This window comes from Vigna unguiculata, chromosome 8, assembly GCF_037176805.1.
Source record: "Vigna unguiculata cultivar grain cowpea cultivar isolate G323 ecotype 2 chromosome 8, ASM3717680v1, whole genome shotgun sequence".
NCBI classification, from domain to species: domain Eukaryota; kingdom Viridiplantae; phylum Streptophyta; class Magnoliopsida; order Fabales; family Fabaceae; genus Vigna; species Vigna unguiculata.
The window spans coordinates 38325241-38345848 of NC_140799.1; the positions used below are offsets into that span (position 1 = coordinate 38325241).

Here is a 20608-nt window from a genome sequence, read left to right on the forward strand (position 1 = left end):
CGTAAGAATAAATTTATTAATTTATTACGTTTGAATATAAAAATATATTAAATTTTTTAACGTGAATTTTAATTTTAAATTAAAGTTTAAAGGAGGAATTTTTATTTATTTTTAAGAATCCTATTTTACCAGTAATCCCACGGGCGAAGAAGAGAGAAATAAATCCTAAGATGAAGTGTGCGGAGAATAGAATATCTTCTTTTCTTTCCTTGTTTACAAAAAAAACAAAAATTCTGCCCTAAAATTTGGATCAATACTTAATAAATATATGTAGATAATGATAATTATTTATTTGTTACATGATATCTTACTCGTGATACATACTATTTATTAAATTAATAATTATTAATGAATTTTATTTAAGTATTTTTAAAAAAATAAAAATAAAAAATATTAATTATTCAAAATATAACTTTATATATTTTCTAATTTCTATTTCAAGATATAAAATTAAAATTAATTTTAAAAAATTTATATTTTTACGTAATTTATTTAAATTTACTTATAAAAAATTAAATTTATTTTGTGTTAATATTTTAATTTGGATTTTTATCTGAGTTCTAATATAAAATTAACATTTTATATAAATTTATATTTCAAACACTTATTTTAAAATAAAATAATTTAATTTAAAATTAAAAAGTAAAAAGTAAAATAAAAAAAATATCCGTCGGAATCATGAAACTCACCAACATAAAAAATAAAAACTTAGTGAATATTTTTTACAACACAACTTAATAGAGCAGATAATAAGACAAATTACTGGCCCTCTTGCCATCCCGCTGGTTCACAAAAATCTCATTAACGATTGGTCCATCCATAACAATCTGAAAGATGATTATTATCTCCAAAATTATTCTTCCCTTGTGACCTAGAAAAAGTGAGATGACATAAGACGAGGAGTTGAAGTATCGAATTTTCTATTTGGTCGATAAGACGCATTATTTCAGTACTTCATACAAACATATAGATTGTGGTTATTTGAAGTTCCAGTTCGGCAATGAATCCAGGAAGTTTTGAGGAAGAGTTGTCGTCCAATCCATCAGATCAAGTGGCGGAGTACATATTGGAAGGGAAATGGCAGAAGATTGTGAACATGTACAACCAATTCCCAGCTTGTCACACGGCAATGATTTACCCTTCCGTGGGTACTGCACTGCACGTGGCGGTGGATTTGGAAGAAGAAGCGGTGGTTGACGACCTTGTGAATGCCATCATCAGACACAAGACGATGAAGGCTCTGAAAATGAGGAACTACCGAGGGGATACCGCTCTGCATGTTGCTGCTTCCAGGGGTTTCGCAAAGATATGTGAGTTGATCATAGGAACCAAGAAGGAGAGGATTTACTTGATGAGACTGGAGAACAAAGAAGGAGAGACACCTCTCTTTCAAGCTGCTCTCAACTGGAAGAAACTCGTCTTTGCTTATCTTTCTAACCTTTCTGGCCACACTGCTCCATTGCAAGATCTTGTGCGAGACAATGGTGACACTATTCTTCACTGTGCTATCAGAAGAGAGTATTTCGGTATGTTTCTCATACCTATCTTCTCTTCCTGCTCATTACTTTGTATATTGTTTTTGGTAGACTACTGATTACTGTATGTCTGTGTTATAGAAAAGATGCAGATTAACAGTTAGATTCATAAGCAACTTTATGTAATATTTTTGTATTTTTATTTTTAAGTAACACAACGCTATATATTCTGAATAGTATTTTTATGGATATTGTGCAGATTTGGCTGTGATAATACTGCATTACTATGATTTCCTTAGGGGACATTTGAATAATGAGGGTTTCACTCCTCTCAAACTCCTAGCAACCAGGCCCTCGGCTTTCAGAAGTGCTACCAAACTTTCATGGTGGAAGCAAATCCTGTATCACTGTAAGTATTATTACACATATCTATATATACACTGCATTCATTACATGAAATGAAATGAAGTGACGTTCAGATATTTTTAGCGTAAAAGCTATTATTTTGTAAGTTTTAATCAAATACAAGTTTTGAAAGATAAAATCAATTTATCCTTTTTTTTTTTCTTTTGTTGAAGTTACGCTTGTGGAAGAACTGGACCCTAAAAGACAAATGGAGACGATTTTGGAAAAGGTGAAAAAGCAACCAAAATCTGACGAACCCTATTATCCAAAGAGCTATGTCACATTATGTGACTTCATTGCTGGATTCAAATGTCTTGATGCTCTAACTGGTAACGGGTTCTCATGCTGTCTTGTCTTTTTTTTTTTTTTAAAAATTTTGGGGACTAGTTTCTTAATTCTAAATGTTTCTTCACATTTTGAATCTCGGTGTTTGCAGACAATTTTTTTACTAAACGTAAACAGCAAGACCCAGAAAACCCATCAACTGAGGAGCGTGAAATCGAATCTAAAGCTTCTGGGAATGCATTTGTACTTACTCTTGGATTCTTAGGAGTAGGTATGTGTTCATCGTGCCAATTTGATGTATTGCTTTTACTTAATAGTAATACGATTGATCTGGTTTGATACTTTTTTTAAGGATTTAAGGAAATAAGGAATATAAAGAGGAGGCATCAATGGAGTGGTCAACTCTTGCTGGCACTGTTGGAAAGACCTTACGCAGCATTTACAGGAAGTGGAGGTGTCCCAACGGATATGAAAGCTGAAACTGATATGTATAATGTATACAGCGAATATATACAAGGTATGTATCTATGCAAACACCAACTCTGTATCTTATGTTAATAATATTAGGTGAAAATTGATTTTATTGTAATGATGAGGTTTTTAAAAAAAAATTTAATCATAGTCTTTTGTTTTCCATTTTCATAGCAAAATCTCAATTTAATTCTTCTTTTTTTCTTTTATCTCAATTTGGTTCCTGTTTTGAAAATTTTGATCTCAAATTAGTCATTTCCGTTAGTGGTACAGTAACAATGTTAAATGGGTGGTCATGTGTCAATTCCTGCACTTTTTGAATTTTTTTTGAATTTTTATTTATTTATTATTTATTTTTTGAATTTTTTTTAAAAAATAAAAAATTTGTCACGTCTCAAGCTATTGTTGAGTCACATGGTAGTGATAGAGTGATGTAGCACCCGGAGGACTCTTAGCTAGTGTATATCATTTTACAAGAATAGAGTATGGTATAAATCAACCCGAAGAGGTATGCATAAAAATATTTGTATCAAGAAAAAATCCCAGAATTCCTTCGATTTTTTGGGTTTGGAAAAGTGCGGATTTTCAAGAAAAGGAATCTTATGATATGTTGGGAATCTCTTATGATAGTCATCCTCGTCTAAGACGTATTTTAATGCCCGAAAATTGGATAGGATGGCCTTTGCGTAAAGATTATATCGCTCTAGTATTATGCCGGGTATTATTTCTTTATTCTCAATTTGATCACTGTATTCTAATTTTTGTTTCAATTTAGTCCTTATTTTTTGTAAAAATAGTGCAATTTCGTTTCTCTCCCAATTGAAACAAAAATTAATTTTCATATAAATGTTATACAAATATTTTTATTAAATTTGATATTTTTATTTAAATTCATATTTTTATTATATAATTTTAACATAACTAAGTTTATTTAAATTTTTGTTTCACATTCAACTGTATTTAAAATTGTTTTCAAATTTTAAATTTATATCTTTTCTATTGTTACATGGACTAGTTAAAATTATTTTTAAAATTTTTATTTGTACACCAATTCAAACATTTGTGTACAAATTATTGAACTTTACACATTTTAAAAATATACAATTATTTGAAATATAAATTCAAATAAAAAACAATATTAAAGTACAATGTAATAAAATATCAATATAATTTATGAATATTTTTTCTATTAACATTATTTTCTATTAACAACTTTAAAACAATTTTAAATAAAGTTCAATGTAAAATATTAATTAAATAAACTTAATTTTGTTAAAAATATTTACTTGAAATATCAATTTTGATAGAAATATTTGTGTACATTTATATAGAAATTAAATTAAATTTGAATTTGGAGATAGACAAAATTGCTCAATTTTTACAAAACTTGAGACTAATTGAGACAAAAATTAAAATAAAGAGACCAAATTGAAAAAGTGAAAATGACACCTGACATATAAATGACACATGTCATTGTCACTACCACATCACTCTTTCACTGCCACGTGGAACGATGACAGCTTGACACGTGATAATTTTTTTTAAATTCAAATCAAAAAGTCAAAAAAGTCAAAAAATTCAGAAACTGACACGTGGCACCCCTTCTAACGGCATTACTGTACCATTAACGAAAGGGACCAAATTAAAACAACAAAAAATAGAGGGACCAAATTGAGATTTTGCTACGAAAATGGGAACAAAAGTCATGATTAAAAAAAAATCCTTCGAAACTTTGATGAAAAAGGCAAGTTTATTGTAATGATAATGGTTGCAATGAAAACATAAACCAATAAGATACAATCTAGATGAAAAACTATGCACACAAATTAGCTCCCACCACTCTAGATTAATATGTTTTTCATCTATAAAAAAAACATTTTAAAATAATATAACCTGTTATCTCTCTGTCTAATTGATTATCCACGAAAACAAACATTTTAAGGTTATAAAAATTTAATTGATTATAACTTGAAATAATTATTACATGAGAGATTGGAAAAAATCATTGATTAGTATCATCAATTATTTTTGTAAAATAACCAATTATTTTTTAGTTTGATGAAACCATTCAACAAAGATAATTAATTATGAACTTAATATAACTTATTACTTTTTCATCAAAATAGAAAATCAATTTTTAACTTAAATTTATTAAGGATTATCTTAGACATTAAATTAAATTGAAGGTGAAGTTATTATAGAAAATCATTTGTCATCACACTATAAGAGCCAACAATATTTACATCTGCATTAGAACAAAAACATTTTTCATTCCATCAATCGCAATTAAACATGTCAATGATCTCTAATGTAGACAAAATCAAATGACATAGGTAAATGACATAGACTCATCATGAAAATTACGTGAAAGTGACTTTTATGCATTTATTTTCAACTAATACTTCCTTATCTTGATGGGATGAATTTAATAATCTTAATATACAAATTATACTATCTGAATAATAAAAGATATATATGCACTTACCAAATATGTTCAAAAGTTAATGTATGCATACATAAAACCAAAGATTACTCGAACTGTAAAACATTCGTATGAGCAACATGCTCCTGAAAGACCTCGGGTGAAAATTCCTTAGTAAAAGGATTTTCTATCATGGATTTTGTTCCTAAGTGTTTTATGGAAATCTGTCCACTTTGTACTCTTTCCTTAAGAACTAAGAACTTGATGTCGATGTGCTTTGACTTGGTCAAGCTCTTATTTTTGTTAGGATATAATACAATTGATTTGTTGTCACAATATAACTTAAGTAATCTTTCAATTCCTTCCATAACTTAAGAAGAAGACGTTGGTAATATAGTTTTTCTTGTAGTCATAACATGCTACAAATGTTACAGCCATAGTTGATGAAGCAGTAAGGGTTTGCTTGGTCCTACACCAAGAAACCGAACCACCAACTAACATAAAAATGTAACCCAAAGTGGATCTCAAACTATCTTGGCATCTTAGAAAATTCGAGTCAGAATACCTAGTGATCTCTAACGGGTCTGACCTCTTTATGTGTTATACAAATAGTGGTTTTAATATATTGCAAAATATATAACCGTTGCATTGCTCATTACTTTTTCAGTTTTGGCCATTATTGCTACAATTGTTTTGATTTGGTATTTATATCAATATCAATTTTTTTGACCATTGGTGGCTGTTACAGATCTCTAAGCTTATTTCAAACTCTCTCTCCACCTATGAATAGGCGTTGTGCTTCATCCAAAAACACACATTCTCAATTCTCTTGGTTCTCTTATCTCTCCTTTATTTTCTTCTATTATCCTGGGTTACTTCCTCTATAAAGAGGAGTATTTTCTTGTTGTATCCTGGAAGACTTGAACAACACATCCTCTTTTGTTCGTGATTCGTCATATTTCCTACAATATGTGAGCATATAATCCTTTGTTTTCTTCAAATACCTAACAACTCTTTTAGCTATTTTCCAATTATTCATTCCAAGACTACTTAAATATTTGCCTAATACCTCAATGATATTTGCTATATTTGAGCGCATACATACTTGGGCATACATCAGACTCCCTAAAATTGATGAGTAGGGAATCTTCTGCATTTCCTGAATTTTGAAAATTTCCTTTTGGGCACTATTTAAGACTAAACTTGTCTCCCTAATTAGCAACCGGAGTATCCCAAATTTACATTCCTGCATGACAAACCTTTTAAGTACCTTTTCAAGATTTCTTCTTCATGACAATCCTAAAACACCCCGAGATTGATCACGGTGTATCTAAATTCCTAATACAAAGGTTGTGTCGCCAATGCCTTTCATTTCAAAGTTTCTTGATATAAATCCCTTGATTTCGTGCAACATGCCTATGTAATATGTAAATATAATAATTATTTTATTTATCCAATTAAAGATATTAATTTATCAATTAAAAACTTCAAAAATATTTATATGATTAAATATGTTTTAAATATTTATATATATATATATATATATATATATATATATATATATATATAAACAAATTTTATAAATAAAAATTTAAAAAAAAAAATTAAAAAAGAAAAGTGGCGGGCTAGCTTCCTCGTGTTGTTGCATGTAGATAGTCTCCTCCATGTATCCATTCAAACAAGTTTTCTTGATATCCGATTATTCCAACTTCAAATTATACTAATTACTAATATACATGAAATTTTTTTGTCAAAGTGTTTTACACGTGTGAGAATATCTCATTATAATTAATTTCACTCACTTGTGTAAAACCTACCAATCTCACCTTAAATCTTTCCTTGAACATCTATAGGGTCTCGGTTTTACTTTTCAAGATGTATATTCATATCCTACTCCACTAATTGTCTAAGATGGTTAGAAATAAGCACTCTTCCATGAGTCTAAATAAGCATTCTTCTGGTAGTAATATGTTCTACCTTGGTTGTTAAATAGAGTCGTTAAAATAGGTTACCAAACTTTAGTCTCTACAAATTTCTTAGTTCGCAATGATAAAAAAAACTCCAACTTTACTTATTGGTATCTAACAAGTTTTCACTAATGCAAATAGATAAATCAATAATAACATTTTACATCGGTCAGAAACCTGATGGCAATTTTATTTTTCCAGCTTCTTAAAACCTCTTTCAAGCACATTATCTAATTAGTCACAAACATATACACAAGCACAACTAAGTCATCTAAAATGTAAAAATAATTTCTTTTAACCCCTTAGAAACTATAGATTATCTATTTAAAATCTTTATTATGTCGTGCTCAATCTTGTGGGTATACTAAAAAAAATAAACATGCTGACAAAATATATATTTTTAGCTTCAGAATATACTTCACATTCTACAACATTCCCTAATTGTCACACATATTAAATTTGACCAACTTCATGCCTTGACACCACAAGAATTAATTGTTCTAATGGAGAACTTCTTCCTCGTTTCTAAGGTCTCAAATAATTCATTTATGAGACAAATGTGATAAGTGAAATATAATGTGTGTCAAATGGTATTGAATAGAAGTTAACGTGTTGTTAAATGAATATATAGTGTGTGTGAAAATATTATTATTCAATTACCTTTTCTGGGTTGACAGGTGAACCTAGCGAACCGTCATGGTTGAAGGAAGAAGAAGAAGAAAAAGGAGAAAAAGAAGAAGAAAAAGAAGAAGAAGAAGAAGAGGATAACGAGACACCATTTCTGGTTGCGGCAAGAAATGGCATAGTTGAAATGGTGAATGAACTTTTGGATCGAATTCCAAATGTGATCCATGACAGGAATTCAATGAAAGATAATGTGTTGCTGGTGGCAGTGATTAACAGGCAACCCTTACTTATTGAGAATTTGAAAACGAAGATAAGACCAGAAGTTTGGAATAGTTTAATTCTGGAAGTAGATAGAGATGAGAGGACCATATTGCACTGCGCAGCATATGCTCCGATGGTCTACCACCGTCTAAAGATATTGCAAATGATGTGGGATATAAAGTGGTTTCAGGTATACATAAACAAATACCTTTTTCTTTTATTGCTTATTAATTGTAATTTCATATCTGATGTATCAATATCATGGGAAATTATTTTTTTATTGGAACAGTATATTAAAAGCCTTGTGCCAAAACACTTTAACATAAGCATCGACAAAAGGGGCAGAACTGCATGGGAAATATTCGAGGAAACTCACCAAGAACTGATAAAGGAAAGTAGCGATTGGCTGAAGGAAACATTTGAATCCTGCTTTGTTGTGGCTACACTTGTTGCCGGTGTTTCCTTTGCTACAGCCAGCTCCATCCCCGGTGGCACCGATGAAGAAGGTAGACCACATTTTGAAGGCAATCCTGCATTTGATGTGTTTGCCGTTGCTTCACTGGTTGGACTTTGCTCCTCGGTCACTGGAATCATAATGTTCCTTATCATCCTCACTTCTCTAAAGCAATCCAAAGATTTTCGCAGAATTTTGCCATTCAAAATTCTTCTAGCTCTCACTTCTCTTTTTGTATCCATTGCTGCAATGTTAGTCTCTTTCTGCTCCGGCCATTACTTTCTGCTTAGTCACAGATACAAAACGGCTCTATACCCCATTTATGCAGCCGCTGCTTTTCCAATCATCTTCTATGCTGTGGCGCAGTTTCCACTATACTTTGATCTTATAATAGCCATTTTTTCTAAGGTGCCACGGGCAACTGTAACGGAAACAAGTTATAGCAGCTAAGCTACTACATCTATGTCTCATTGTTCGTGTTGTATTGTGTTCATGTTCATGCAGTCATTCAAATAAATTTTCCTTTTTTGAGTCAAGTTTGTGTTTTGTCAATGATTGTGGGCTTGTTTTCCTGGTAAATAAATATCAAGCAAGTTTGGGTGTGAATAATCATGTATCTTTTCAGCCATGAAAAATGGCATTTGAATTGTAACAATGTTGTGTTGGTTGCTTTTGCATTTGAACATTGGCGTAATGCGTTAAATAAAATTGACTTCAACCTTGCACTGAGAGAAATGAGAATCACAACCATATTTCTGATTTCTTTTCACTCAAATTCAACTCAACACTAATACTCAACACTGAGAGAAATCGATCGTAACACGGAGTAGACGAGATAGTAAGGAGCAATTTGGATGGATCAGTATTTCAAAACAGAGTCTCTAGTTGGCTATAATTCAATCTATTGATATAGGGGCCTTTAGCTTTAGGAAAAGCTATTTTTAGGTAACAGAAGTTTATTAATTTTTATAAGTTCTAAACTATTAGCTTGTTGATTTTTATAACTTCTAAACTATTAGATTATTAATTCTAAATTACTAACTTTTTAATTTTTATAAATCCTAAATTATTAGATTCTTAATTTTTCTAATTTACAAATTATTAGTTTATTAATTTTTTTATAAGTTCCAATTATTGGTACATTTCTATTGATATCATATAATGTTAGAGTCATATAATGGGACTAGGAAAACCTGCGAGACTAATATACCACGGCTATAGTGACAACTAAAAAATGTTAAAGTGATAACACAAAAACTTGACGAATAAATGTTGACATTGCTTCAAACACGCTAACATTATACATACTACAAGAAAAGGATAATGTGATTGAAATGTCATTCCAATTTTATGAAGAAGGAAGCAAAATTCAAGTATGAAAAAAGGTAAGTTATTCTAATTTTGAAATGCACATGTGAACATAATAAAGTACATGCTTGGAATAATTCTCCTGTACAAAGCATGAGAGGGTTTAACAAAGACAAACATATTAGAGTGGAGCAAAAACACATATTCATTTAAGGGTTTAGTATAAAGATTTTTTTTTCTTGCAGATTTCCCAAGAAAGAGTCCATGAAGGAACTCATCATCATCACCGGAAGAGCCTAAAATAACATAGTTGATTCTCTTTACATTCATATATATATATATATATATATATATATATATATATATATATATATATATATATATATATATATATATATACCAATAATAAATTTTGTTAGAATAGACTCCAATAATAATATGTTAAGAAGTAAAATTTTAGACTTAACTCAATTTCATAAAAATAACTTGTAAAAAGAAGTTTGAATCTATTTATATATAATGAATTGATTTTATCTGTAATTAATATATAACTTCGGTAGAACTTTCCTTGTAGTATTGAATTTTCTACGCTCTTCTTGATTAATTATAAACTTTCTAGATTTTTTAAATTTGGAAATATTTGATTCTTGGCACTTCTACATTTTATGTTACAATAATAGAAGAGCGGGTAGTGTAAAATGTTTTTTTTTTCCTTGTTCACAAAGTCTGATTAACGATTGGTCCATCCATAACAACCTAAAAGATCATTATTATCTTCAAAAGTATTCTTCCCTTGTCACCTAGAAAAATTGACATGGGGAGTTGAAGTATCAAATTCCCTATATTTGGTATATAAGACGCATCCAGAAAAATTGTTACGCATTATTTGAGTACTTATGCAAACATTGTCGTTATTTTAGAAGTTCCAGTTGGGCCATGGATCCTGGAAATTTTGAGAAGGGGTTGAACGACGAGTTGTGGTACCATGTACCTGAAAGAGAGATTTACCGTCTGAAGGACTTCACAGAGAATGGGATGAGGTTATGATGATGTAAAAGAAATACCCAGGGTGTCACATGGCAAAGATTGACGATTTCTCGGGCACTGCACTGAACGTGGCGGTGGATTGGGGCGAAGAACATGTCGTTAAATTGCTTATGAATTTCATTATCAGCGGCAATACGATGAAAGCTCTGGAAGTGGGTAACTATTCACGACCATGCTTGTCTTATTAAAGGTGTACACATAAAAACACCGCATCCCGAAAAAAAAAATGAACGAGATTTTAGCAGTGACGAGGCTTCGGAATTCTAATAACGTGAATTATCCAGAGAACTACGCTGTGTTGATTACAGGCTTTGCTAGTTTAATTGGTATGCAATTTCTGTTCTGTTTTGGGATTATTTTCTACAAATATTTTTCTTACGCATATTTGTTTTGGTCAGGTAAACTATTTTGGAGAAAGAAAAACAGTGACCCAGAAAAGCCGCCAAACACTGGACGGATTAGCCGTTTGGATGGACAATGCCCATCAAACTGTAGTTGAATTTGTGAACTCTGTATGCATATGTATTTGGGAAATTTTAGGAGGTGTGTATATATTCTTCTTGTTTATTGATGTATTTGTAGCTACTTTTAACTATTGAATCATTGCACCTGCTTTTTAAGGGTTAAACGAACTAAAGAAGTCAAAAGAGAAGCATCGGTGGGCTTATAGACTCTTTGTGGAACTAATGAAAAGACATGATGTGGTGGCACTCACGGGAGGGAATCCTATTGATTTAAAAATTGAAGCAGACAAGTACAATGTTTTTAGCCCGTGGACGCAAGGTATCAATTTTTAACAATAAAATATTATATTAGAATAGTAGTAATAAATATAAATCAAATGTTACAATAAAAATAATAATTTATATTGTTGTAATGTTATTTTAAAAAGGTTTAATTACTCCTATACTACCCACTCTGGTAGGAGTGTGTTAATCAGGTATCCACTTTTAAAAAAGTGTCAATTGCATCCCAATTTTTGAAAGAGTGCTTCAATTAGATCCTTTCAGACAGAGTTGACTAACGCTGTTAACGACGTGCCACGTGTCAGTATGTGTTCTCTTTTATTTTTTTAAAATTTTTTAAAATTTTTTGAAAAAAAAATGCCACGTGTCAGTTACTATCAAATGTCATTGTGTTGATTTCGATTTAGTCCCTATATATGTCTCAATCAATTTAGTCCTTACTTATGTGTGTCTGATTCAATTTTGACCCAATTTTTTTTAATAATTAAAATACATTTTTTATAAAATTAAAAGTAATTAAGTATAAAATGTTTACAAAAATTAAGTATTTGATATTTATATTAAAATTTAGTGGTAAAAGTTATTTTATTAAGTCATTTTTAATAAAAACAAATTAGTATAACATTCATACAAATAAAAATTTTGGTATAAAATTAGTAAGAGACAATATTGTTTTATTTTGAAAAAAAATTAATTAACAAAACATGAGTGTTTAATGAAAAAGTAATTAATAAAGTAATATGTTAAAATGTCGTTTTTAATAAAAAAATATTAGTATAACATTTATACAAATAATAAATTGGTCTGAAATTGAGAGAAAAAATATAAATATTAGTAATTAATTTTGTAAAAATATTTATACTTAATTAGTTTTAATCTTATAAAAAATGGATTACAAAAATATTTTAATTATTAAAAAAAAAAAATTGGACAAAATTGATTCAGATACGCATAAGTAGGTAGTAAATTGAATCAAAAAGACAATATGGAGACTAAATTGAAATCAACACAATGATATCTGATAATGACACTGACACGTGGAATTGCAATGCCATGTGGCACTAACAATGTCACACACGGACCTGACACGTGACATTTTTATTTTTTTTTTCAAAAAACAAATAAATTAAAAAAATCACAGACTGACATGTGGCACGTCGTTAACAACGTTAGTCAACTACGTCTGAAAGAGACCTAATTGAAGTACTTTTTCTAAAGTTGGGATGTAATTGACACTTTTTAAAAAGCGGTGATCAGATTGACAGACCTCTACTAAATTGGAAAGTGAGTACCATACGAGTAATTAATATTTTTTTAAAAAGATAAAAAGTAATATTTGAGTGATCTTGACACCTTCAAAAATAAGTACTACCTTATTAACAATTTATTATTTTATAATATATATATATATATATATATATATATATATATATATATATATATATATATATATATATTTAATAGGATGACAAATAAACTTGTCCTTTTAAGTATTGTCCGAACTCATCCCGTTTTGATAGGGAATCCCCACATTGACTAAGCATGGATATCAGTATGGAGAATCTCCAACTTTTTTGATTGGGTATGGGGATAGGTATGGGGACGGGGACGTACATATCCGCATTGTCCCCGTGTCCATACTCATCATAATACCCGTCCCCACCATATCCTTGTGTCCAAGTTTAAATTATTAAAATATTAATAATAAATTAAGTAACCTTATATATATATATATATATATATATTATTACACACTTTCTATTTTTTTATTACTTCTAATTGTTTGGGTTGTCATAAAATTTATTCACTTCTCAAAGTATATTTTTTTATCTTATCATAACCTTGATACAATTATGTTTAAATGATGCATGTCAATTTAATATTTTTTATTTATCACAATTAAATATTTCTATTATTTTTAAATACTTTTATTTATTTTATATTTTCCTTTCACCTGAAATTGTTTAACACTCTCAATTTAAGTGTTTAATAGGATAATCTTTTCATTTACTAGGTAATATAAAAAATTTATCCTTTTTACTCTATTATTATTAATTTTTGTTTTATTTGATGAATTCTTTTGTTTCGGACTATGTTGATATTTGAAAAGTTTTTTTAGATCTTTAAGGTATTTTTCATCTTATCATATCCTTAATTATACATTTATCTTAATTATACATTTATTTTTCTTTGTACGTTTTCATTCAATAGTCTCTCAAATTGTTTCTAAGATAAACATTCGATAATTTTTTAATATTTTTATTTGTTATTTATTTTTTATTTTCTACTCATTATCATAGTGTAATTTTGTCACTATAATTGTGTAAATAAATTTTATTTACTATAACATAAAAAAATTAACGCAATTACCATGACTTTTTTTATCACAATATTAATCCAACATATATTGAAATTTCAAAAGATATAAGATTTATGTTAAAATTTTATTATTATTAATTTAATCTTTGTTCTTTGTCTGATTTTAATCAAGTGATGTATTATATCCTTTATTAGTATATTGAGAAGAGATTCATTAGAATTTAAAGGATTGAAGTAAATATACATTTAAAAAATATTTAAATTTGATTATTTGTTTTCCTTTTATATTTTCTGAAAATATTTTTAAATTTTATCAACCAGGTTTCATTAATGTTTACAAATTTAAGAAATATTTTAGTACTCGTGAAATTTTATTTCGCATTCTAATTTAAAATGTATACAATTCTAATTTCTTAATAATATTACATATTTGATAATATTATGTTTCTGTTACCATAATTTTTTAATATTTTATAAAAATTAATTAATTAATATTGAAATGGTAAGAAAGTGGGTACATGTATGAGTATGAGTATATACCCGTTATCCAATAAGAATAGAGATGAGAAAAAAATTTGATACTTGTGATATCTGTTAAATTTAGATATCAAGATGGGAATGACTTCTTTTTTTGTTTTTTTTTTAGAAATAAGTATGGAATAGTAAAATCCGTCGTTTCATTTAATACTTCCTTATCAGCATTCTTCTTTTGAAAACTCTATTGTAATAATGGGTATTTGTATTCTCAGTAAATTTTTACACACTTTTCATTTATTATATTAGTCTTTAATTATTATATTTTTACAATTATAAAAATTAACTATTTTTAGTAACCAAAATATTTTCAAAAGTGAGTTATAAGTGATGTAAAAAAATCCTTTTTTTTTATAATACTACAAATAATAAAATCTGATGATTGAAAGTTATAAATAAAGTATTATATATCTAAAAAGAGTTATTGAAAATGTGGTGAAGGATGTCAAATAATCATTGCTCCCTTATTTAATTAACTGTAAATTTTCCTATTTGTTATGACAAAATACATGCATCTTGTTGGTACAGATAAGTAGGAAAAATAAATGACGTGATTTTGTGCGGTTTTAATTACTTATTTGATTATTGTTTTCCTTTAATAATGTAAAGTTGCTCATTTTTATAGTATTAATTTGATCTTCTTACTTTAATTTGATCTTGTTACGTGAAAATCCATGTAATTTGAATTTAAGAAAAATGGATGTAATTTAGTTATTCTTTTGTTAAATTTTTTAAGGGGTTAAATATGTTTTTGTCCTTCCATTAGTGAAAATTGGAATTAGTTCTTCTTCAAAACCTTAAGTCAATCTAATCTCTCAAATTATAAATGTGTGAATTTAGTTCTTTTAACACAATTTTATTAAGTTTAGTTGACGTTTCAAACACAGTATAGTATTTTAGTTTGTTTACATCATTTGACACATGTTCACTTCAATGTTAATTGAAAAACGCGTTTGAAACGTCAAATAAACTTATAAAAAAATGGTTTAAAGGTCTAAATCATACATTTATTTTATAAAAATAAGGGACTAAATTGGTCTAAAATTTTCAAGAAAGAATAATTTCAATTTTCAATAAAAGTTGAAGGATCAAAAATATATTTAACCTTTATTCAAAAATGGTATCCAAGATATTTCATTAAAATTGAAGTGGTTAACAATAATTTTTTGTTAATTAACATCATCTTAGTATTATCATTGTTAAAAAAAATAATCATTAACACTTCTCAAAAAATTTAACAAAATAAACTAAGTTGTATAATTTTTCACATATCTAAGTCAAATTGCATCAATTTTTTTAAACTAATACCAAATTAGGAATAAAAAAATTTCATGACCAGCTAATACAGGAACAAATAAGTAATTGAAACACAATTTAGATTTCTTATTTTTACTGGACTAGGACCTAGGTTATGCTACAGTGAGCTAAGAATAACAATATATTTATTAAACTCGTCTCACATCTTCTGATAACTCACCATAGTCATTTAGTTACGTCAATGTAATTGTAATTAAAATATAATGTAATTGTAATTAAAATATAGTATATATATGACAAAACTTAAATTTCTAAGCAAAGAATATTTAATTTCCTTCCTAAGCTTTTCATGGCAATGGCAGGGGAAAGCAGCCAGAAGAAGGGAGAAGAAAATGAGACAATTCGGAAGGAAAACGATTCGGAATCCAATAAGAAGAAGGGTATCGACAAAAAGGAGACACCATTTTTGGCTGCAGCAAGAAATGGCATAGTTGAAATTGTGTGTGGAATTTTATTTCAAAATCCAAATTCCATGCGTGAAACAAACTCGAAGGAAGAGAATGTATTGTTGGTGGCAGCGAGGAACAGGAAACCCCTTGTACTTAAAATTCTGAAATTGAGATTGCGACCAGAATTTTGGAATACTTTATCCATGGCGGTGGATAAGGATGGGAAGACCATGTTACACCTGGCAGCAGAGGCTCCAACACAGGATATGCCTTCCCATGTTTCTTATTCTGCCTTACAGATGATGTGGGACGCAAACTGGTTTTAGGTACTCACACAAATGCATATATAAGCTTCTATTTTTAAGAATGAATGACATTAATTAATTAATTGTTGATGCTTCTATATTTGTACCTTGGACCAGTATGTTACAAGATTTGTACCACAACACTATCAGCTTTTGCGCGACAAAGACCAGAAAACCCCGAGGGAAATCTTCAACGAAACACATGAAAAGCTTAGGAAGGATAGTGGGGAGTGGCTGAAGGAGACATCTGAATCTTGCTCTGTGGTGGCTGCGCTGGTTGCTGCTGCTTCCTTTGCTACTGCCACCACTGTTCCTGGTGGCATAGATGACAATGGTATCCCTCATCTGGAAGAAAACCCTGCATTCAATGCATTTATTTTTGCTTCGCTATTTGGACTTTGCTTCTCTGTGACTGGACTCATAATGTTCCTTACCATCCTCACTTCTCGAAAGCTACCCACAGATTATCGCAGAGCATTGCCACTCAAACTTCTTCTCGGCTTAAGTTCACTTTTCTTATCCATTATTGCATTGCTTCTTTCTTTCTGCACTGGTCATTCCTTCCTCTTCACTCACAAATACAAGAAGTTCATACTGCCCATTTATGTTGCTAGTTTTCCTGTTACTTTCTTTGCCCTGGATCAGGTCCCACTCTACGTTGATCTTCTGGCAGCCATTCTTGTTAGGGTTCCAAAGGCAACTGATGAAAAATAAAGTTTGTAGGATTCATGTTTTATCATATCAGCATTGACATATTTTTTATTTCTCGCTTTCTATCATGCACAGAGACTGTGGTGTGTGTGCATTTGTGCTGTAAAAATATATTATTATGAGCTTCCAAAAACATCTTTTGAATTGTAGCGACTTTGTGTTGGATGGTGTTGTAATGGGGGCCGAACAACAGCAAGACCAAAACACAATCAAAAGACTGAATAACTCTCTGTGTATTATTTACGTAATGTGGGAAATTGTTTGTAAAAGAAGAAGAAGAAGAAGTTGATATCAGCAATTACAAAGAAGAAAGATTGCAGAACCAGAAAAACCCCCCTTTCTAACATTTTGGCCCTATATTTACTTGAGGCCCCACACAAAATCCTGCAAACGTGAATTCGTTATTCTCTCCCTTTTGCTGCTCCTCTGCTGTCCTTTGGGTTTGTTAATTGCCAGCTGTCCCACTTTCTCAACAAACTTCTCAGACTTCATTTTTTCCAATTCTGCCCTTGCCTCATTATCTGATATAACATTGCCGCCCCCATTAAAAATAACCTTGTCCTCAAGGTTAATATCCGGATACACTTCTTTGACTGATAGCCAATCTTCCCACGTAGCATGCATCTCTTCCAAGCCCTCCCATTTAATTAACACCTGTTGCACTTCTTTTCCCCCTTTAATAATATTTCTTGTTTGTAGAATAGTTGTAGGTTGCAGAACTGGACCAACTTCATTAGTGATCATGGTCAAAGGAATATACGGTTTTATATGTTCACCATAGCAGGGCTTCAGCTGAGAACAGTGAAAGACAGGATGAATTTTTGCATGACTCGGCAGCAACAACTTATAAGCAACAGGGCCCACCTTCTTTATAATTGGGAATGGTCCAAAGTACCTCATTCCCAACTTCTGGTTTCTTCTTAGTGCCACCGAATTCTGTCTATAAGGCTGAAGCTTGACCAATACCATATCCCCTTCGTTGAACTCAACATCCCTTCTCTTTCTATCAGCATTCTTCTTCATTTGTTGTTGGGCTTTGGTTAAATTGCTTTTCAATTGAGACAAAATTAAATCTCTTTGTTGCAACATCTCCCTAAGGTCCAAAGGATCCTTGTTATCCACAACATATTTATCCACCCGAGGTGCTTCTCTCCCATACACCACTTGAAAGGGAGTCATTCCTGTGCTAAGATGATAGGATGTATTGTACCAGAATTCAGCCCATGATAAAAATTTTGACCAAGCTTTTGGATTATTATATGTGAAGCAACGCAGATACATCTCCAAGCAACGATTCACAGCTTCCGATTGGCCATCTGTTTGCGGGTGATAGGCCGTGCTCATAGCTAGTGTGGTGCCACTCAACTTGAACAACTGCTTCCAAAACTGACTAACAAATACTTTATCCCTGTCAGAAACTATGGTTCGAGGAAAACCATGTAATTTAGCCACATTTTTCATGAAAACATCTGCAACTTGAACACTAGAATAATTTTCCTTTAATGCTACAAAGTGAGCATATTTTGACAATCTATCTACAACCACATATATCACTGTGAAGCCAAAGGATGGCGGTAATCCCGTGATAAAGTCCATAGTTATGTCCTCCCATATTTGGTTTGGAATTGGTAAAGGTTGTAACAAACCTGCAGGTAAAACATTAGAAGTCTTTGCTTGTTGGCAGATAAGACATGTCCTTACAAATGTTGCAATGTCTTGTTTCATTCCCTTCCAATAAAACTGAGAAGCAATTCGGGCTATTGTTCTTGTGATACCCGCATGCCCACCAATAGGAGATGAGTGAAATTCTTGAAGAATTTGTTGAATCGTGGGGTGTTCATGTGGCACCACTAGTTTTCCATTCCAGTACAGCAAGTCATCTTGAGTAGAGTACATAGGATGGGGTGGTTTTCCTTGTCTACATTCTTTTTGAATCGCACCCAATGTTGCATCTGCAGCAATGGCTTCCCGTAATGCTGACAAGATCTCTAATTTGGGTTGGGACCAAGCCACAAAGAAAGATCTAGAAAGAGCATCTGCAGGGATGTTTTCTTTCCCGGGCTTGTACTCTACTGTAAACTCGTATCCCAACAATTTATGCAACCACAATTGTTGTTCAGGTGTTTGAACTGCCTGTTCTGTGATGCTTCTCAAGCTCTTTTGATCAGTTCTAATAACGAACCTATGTCCAAGCAAATAATGCCTAAATTTTGCAATAGCCTCTGTGATAGCATATAATTCTCGGGAATAAGCTGACTTCTTTTGTAAAGTGGGGTTGAGCTTTTTTGAAAAGAAAGCTATGGGATGATTATTTTGACTCAAGATAGCTCCAACACCTGTTCCGGATGCATCTGTTTCCAATACAAAAGGTTGGGAAAAATCAGGCATAGCAAGTACTGGTGCCTTTGTTAAAGCTACTTTAAGAGCTTCAAACGCAAGTGTGGCTTGAGAGTCCCACTTAAAACTGTCTTTTTTTAGAAGTTGTGTCAAAGGACTAGCAATTGTGGCATATCCTTGAATAAACTTCCTATAGTATCCAGTAATGCCCAAGAATCCACGTAGTTGTTTCAAATTTGTAGGTTGTGGCCAAGCTAACACCGCAGCAACCTTGGAAGCATCCATTGCCACCCCTTTTCCGGATACTGTGTGCCCCAAGTAGTCCATTTGGAGTAACCCAAATGAGCACTTCGAAAGTTTAGCATATAGTTTATGCTTTCTTAGACTCTGTAGAACCACCTCTAAATGCTGCAAATGGTCATGCCAAGAAGAGCTGTAGATGAGTATGTCATCAAAAAAAACAAGGACAAATTTCCTTAAGAATTCTCTAAAAATATCATTCATCAATGATTGAAATGTGGCTGGGGCATTAGTCAAGCCAAAAGGCATGACTATCCATTCGTAGTGGCCATGATGAGTTCTAAAAGCTGTTTTGAACCTGTCTTCCTTGTTCACCAAAATTTGGTGGTATCCTGACCTTAGATCAAGCTTGGAAAAGAATTTTGCCCCAAATAATTCATCTATCAGTTCATCCACCGTAGGCATAGGGAAACTATCTTTGATAGTTATTGTATTTAAAGCTCTATAATCTGTGCAAAACCTCCATGTACCATCTTTCTTCTTTACTAGTACAATTGGAGAAGAAAAAGGGCTATTACTAGGCATGATCAACCCTTCCGTTAACATCTCAGTGACCATCTTCTCAATTTGTTCTTTTTGGCTGTGAGGATACCTATACGGCTTGACTTTTACAGGTTTTGCATTTGGCAATAAAGGAATGTTGTGGTCATGGCTTCTATTTGGTGGTAAGCCACGCGGAACTTCAAATACATCTTTATAAGTATGTAATAACAGAGCAATTTCAGGTTCTACATTATCAGGAATTTGTACCCACTGATCCTCCAAGCAATACGGCAACTGCATCTGCAATGTAAATACCTCTGCAATAGCATGTGTTCTATTCATTCTACGGATATGATGAAACTGAGCTTGTCTAGGTAGCTTGGCCTGATCCCCATGCAACGTGATAAATTTTCCATCTACATAGAACTTAAGAGACAGGGCACTG

The 20608-nt window shown here is 31.1% G+C and overlaps 1 protein-coding gene and 1 pseudogene across 2 annotated transcripts; both read left to right on the forward strand.

Moving 5' to 3' along the window:
• The first annotated feature begins 947 nt into the window (after nucleotides 1-947).
• Nucleotides 948-9093, forward strand: LOC114195557 (uncharacterized). Its single transcript, XM_028086065.2, has 7 exons — nucleotides 948-1526; nucleotides 1735-1884; nucleotides 2054-2209; nucleotides 2317-2436; nucleotides 2518-2682; nucleotides 7703-8103; nucleotides 8203-9093. The coding sequence occupies exons 1-7, from the start codon at nucleotides 1001-1003 to the stop codon at nucleotides 8815-8817; spliced, it is 2133 nt and encodes a 710-aa protein (XP_027941866.2). The 5' UTR covers nucleotides 948-1000; the 3' UTR covers nucleotides 8818-9093.
• A 1436-nt stretch (nucleotides 9094-10529) lies between these two features.
• Nucleotides 10530-18487, forward strand: LOC114195596 (uncharacterized; annotated as a pseudogene). The gene is made up of 5 exons (XR_014984274.1): nucleotides 10530-11048; nucleotides 11121-11265; nucleotides 11344-11505; nucleotides 15941-16353; nucleotides 16450-18487. The product of XR_014984274.1 is annotated as an uncharacterized LOC114195596 (transcript).
• The last annotated feature ends 2121 nt before the right edge of the window (nucleotides 18488-20608 follow it).

Excerpts from the sequence above, each read along its gene's own strand:
- LOC114195557 (XM_028086065.2), top strand. The coding sequence starts at position 1,001 with ATGAATCCAGGAAGTTTTGAGGAAGAGTTGTCGTCCAATCCATCAGAT. Across the intron at positions 2,210-2,316 it reads ATGTCTTGATGCTCTAACTG|ACAATTTTTTTACTAAACGT; the intron begins GTAACGGGTTCT and ends CGGTGTTTGCAG. Across the intron at positions 2,683-7,702 it reads ATACAGCGAATATATACAAG|GTGAACCTAGCGAACCGTCA; the intron begins GTATGTATCTAT and ends CTGGGTTGACAG.